The following is a 2614-nucleotide window of genomic DNA, read 5'->3' on the forward strand; positions in this document are numbered from 1 at the left end:
TCCCTTGCAGCACAAAGCCAGCCGCAGCGGTGCACATCTGCAGCACCAGGGCAAAACTTGGGTCTCCCAACAGCCCCATTCACTAAGGGTCAGTGAACCTAAGCTTCCATGCCCTCACAACGGGATAAGAAACCGGGATACAAGCACTAGGGAGGGCCGTGAAACCCCGTCCTCTGCCAGCACGCGGGGTGATTACCTCCTTGTAACTCAGTGCTGCCGACGGTCTGAGTGGAGGAGCAGGACGGAGGCAGCTCAGGCTCCAAGGCTTGAGGATTTTGGGGGGTTCCAGAGGCCCACGGATCTGTCCGGCTGAACTAAATGTCTGAGAAACCAAAGGGGAAGCAAATGAGGGCTGTTAGCCACCAAACAATGCAGAGAAGCAGAGAGGGGTGGACAAGAATCCACGGTGAACTCCTCTGAGACATCCAGGTTGCAACAAAAACAGGGCAGGATACCTGTGAAACGGTGTAAGCGCAGGGCTGTGTCTTACAGCTGGACTCACCACCTCAACAACAAGGTGCTTTGCTGACACAGAGAGACCGGGCAGCGCTGAGGGACCCCAGGCAGCAGGGAGGCGGCGGAGGGGAGGCGCTTACCGAGTGAGCGCTCCAGGACTGCGTTTTGGATACGGTGTTGCACGTCCCTTTGGTCAGCCTTTGCAAGTGGTCAAGCCATTCGTGCAAGTCCTGGCTGGTGCTGCAGGACACAGTGATCCGCTCTGTCATGTTCCCTGCGGCAGAGGGTTTAAATAACCGTTTTTAGCAAGTGGTAAAGACCCAGGAGGACACAGAGCGAGCTCAGCTCGGCACAGCAGTGAATGGCTCCTCAGCACGCAAACTCCAGTGGCTGCAAAAACGCCAGTGCAAAAAGGTGATTGCCCATCCTGCACCGGGCACCCAGTGCCAGCCAGTGCAGGAGCTGCACAGAACAGCTAAAGGAACTGGCGAGATGAATGTGTGAGGAATTGTTTAGTGTTAAAAAATAAGCAGATGCAACATTTACGTGATTAACAAGACCCTGACACCAGATATCCCCAGCACGAATAGCTGCTCTGCAGCCAACGCACTGAGCGTGAAATGACTGTGTAAAGCTACAAGTAAAAAGAGATAAACCGAAGGGGAAAATTGGGAGGAACACTGGGACAGCCACCTGATGACCAGAGCTATTTATCTGCCAATAAACGTGCTCACAGCCGCAGGGGCTGGACCCTGGACACACGTGGCTCAGAGCAGTGCTACCGGGGCCACAACCAGCCCTGGCAGGAGGTTTGTCCCATACTGAACACCACTGAAGGCAGCCCAGCACCAGCGACAGAGCTCAAGGGGGCTGGGGGAGGTTGCTTCAACCAGAAGGCGGCTGCTCAGGAATTCAGACAACGCACAGCCAAAGAGCAAAAAGAAGAGGGGGCGCAGTGGTTACGCTGAGGAGGAGGACCAGTACTGCCAGAAGCAACTGTTGTGTGGACTGGGAGGATGCCCCCTGGCAGGGGCCCCACTGACCTGCTATTTCAAACATGTGCTCGTTCCCTTCGGCATCTTCCAGCTTTGTCAGCGTCATTCCGGTCAAAGGCAGCCTTCCCTAGGAGAATTGAGGAGGAGTCAGTGTCTGCGTCTGCTAACCAGCGGGCACTGTCCTGCTTGTTTCTGCTGACTCCTTTCTCTTTGGCAATCGCCATTAAAACCTAATTTGTGGCGCCTTCAGACGGCAGGAAGTGTCTCCTTTAATGTATGGATCTCGACTTCCCTGCACAACTAGGTCAACCCCCTGAGAAGAGGCTCCCATGACAACTGAGTCATTCCCAGCTCATCTGCCACTTTCCCTTCTCTAGGTGCAAACCCTTTTTACAACCACGTCAATGGATCAACTTCCCCTGCGTTTTCTGACAGCCTCCCTGTCCCTCTGCTTTGCATACCCAACTGCCTGCTCACCTTACTTCCGCTGGCGGGTAAAGGCAAAAAACCCAGCCAAATCCTTCCCAAATCTTTCCATTTCCCTTGTGTACGAGAAATTACGCGTCAACACATGAGCACACTTTTCCTGGAGGGTAACGATGGTTTCGGGCAACTGGAGGAAAGCCAGGCTCCCAGCAGCCTGACTGCAGCGATTCAAACAGTAAAACACAAGAAATGTGAGTTTTGGGCTGCCTCATGCAGTGGAAATTTTGGGCTTTACAGTAGTAAAACACTGTTCAGAGACAGCACGACACTGAGAGCCTGCTGGCTGGTCGCGTGGGGCTGGGCCAGGACACCTGACACACACACACAACATTCTTGAGAACAGCATGTAGGACAACATGCTGTGAGGGGTTTTCTCACTAATTTCACAGCATTCACACTCACCAAATGCCGTTCAGCCAGCCGGCAGGACCAAGGCACTAAGTGTCCTGGCAGGAAGGGTAAAACCGAGCCCTGGTTCCCAGCCTCAGACATGCGCATCACACCAGAGAGGTTTAAGGAAGCAGAGGATTTGAATTTGGTAAGACTTATCTGATTTTCTTTTTCACACCTAGTGCCTTGCAGCTTCAAATTAAGCACGCCTACCTGATAGATGAACCCACTCATCCGTGGGCTTGCAGAGAGCATCAGCAAAACGTTTGAAAACAACAAGAAATACC

The 2614-nt window shown here is 53.3% G+C and overlaps 1 protein-coding gene across 1 annotated transcript in view; it reads right to left on the minus strand.

The window, feature by feature from the left end:
- Positions 1 to 2614, minus strand: part of ARHGEF6 (Rac/Cdc42 guanine nucleotide exchange factor (GEF) 6) — a 29359-nt gene that overhangs the window by 7449 nt on the left and 19296 nt on the right. Inside the window, exons 11-14 of the mRNA XM_010135129.1 lie at positions 2541 to 2614; positions 1500 to 1578; positions 597 to 730; positions 197 to 322 (exon numbers count right to left, since the gene is read on the minus strand). Coding sequence (XP_010133431.1) covers positions 197 to 322; positions 597 to 730; positions 1500 to 1578; positions 2541 to 2614 — 413 coding nt within the window. The remainder of the gene's footprint in view (positions 1 to 196; positions 323 to 596; positions 731 to 1499; positions 1579 to 2540) is intronic.

Source organism: Buceros rhinoceros, unplaced genomic scaffold, assembly GCF_000710305.1.
Source record: "Buceros rhinoceros silvestris isolate BGI_N320 unplaced genomic scaffold, ASM71030v1 scaffold20084, whole genome shotgun sequence".
In the NCBI taxonomy this organism is placed as follows: Eukaryota; Metazoa; Chordata; class Aves; order Bucerotiformes; family Bucerotidae; genus Buceros; species Buceros rhinoceros.